This window comes from Eimeria tenella, genomic scaffold, assembly GCF_000499545.2.
Source record: "Eimeria tenella Houghton genomic scaffold, Eth_scaff2319, whole genome shotgun sequence".
Classification (NCBI taxonomy): domain Eukaryota; phylum Apicomplexa; class Conoidasida; order Eucoccidiorida; family Eimeriidae; genus Eimeria; species Eimeria tenella.
Genome location: NW_013542178.1, coordinates 1,523 through 1,921, shown reverse-complemented (window position 1 = coordinate 1,921; position 399 = coordinate 1,523). Strand labels below are relative to the sequence as shown.

The 399-nt window shown below is 63.7% G+C and overlaps 1 protein-coding gene across 1 annotated transcript in view; it reads left to right on the top strand.

The window, feature by feature from the left end:
• ETH_00036915 (uncharacterized protein) overlaps nucleotides 1-399 on the top strand; it is a gene marked incomplete at both ends in the record, with an annotated part of 1,579 nt that overhangs the window by 448 nt on the left and 732 nt on the right. Inside the window, one exon of the mRNA XM_013374861.1 lies at nucleotides 35-262. Within this exon, the coding sequence (XP_013230315.1) occupies nucleotides 35-262 (228 nt within the window). The remainder of the gene's footprint in view (nucleotides 1-34; nucleotides 263-399) is intronic.

Here is a 399-nt window from a genome sequence, read left to right as displayed (position 1 = left end):
AGCAGCAGTTGCTGCTGCTGCTGCTGACGGCAAGCAGCAGCAGCGCGCGACGCAGCTGCCAGTGCTCATTGTCTGCACCAAGCAAGGGGAGCCAGGCGCGGTGGAGCCTGAAGTAATTCTGCAGCGGCTGCTGCTGCTGCAGTTCCAGCAGCAGCAGGAAAAGCAGCAGCAGGAACAGCAGCAGGAACAGCAGCAGGAGCAGCAGCAGCAGGCCCAAGAAGCTGCACTGCAGCAGCAGCAAGACATGGTTAGGCGGCACTTGGTGGGCTGCGTTGGCTTCAACCCCCGCAGCCACAGCGGGCTGAGCGAGCTGCTGCAGTGCGCAGCAGCAGCAGCAGCAGGGGCGCAGCAGCCGCAGCAACAGCGCATAGTTGCTGCTGCACTCGAAACGGCAACAGC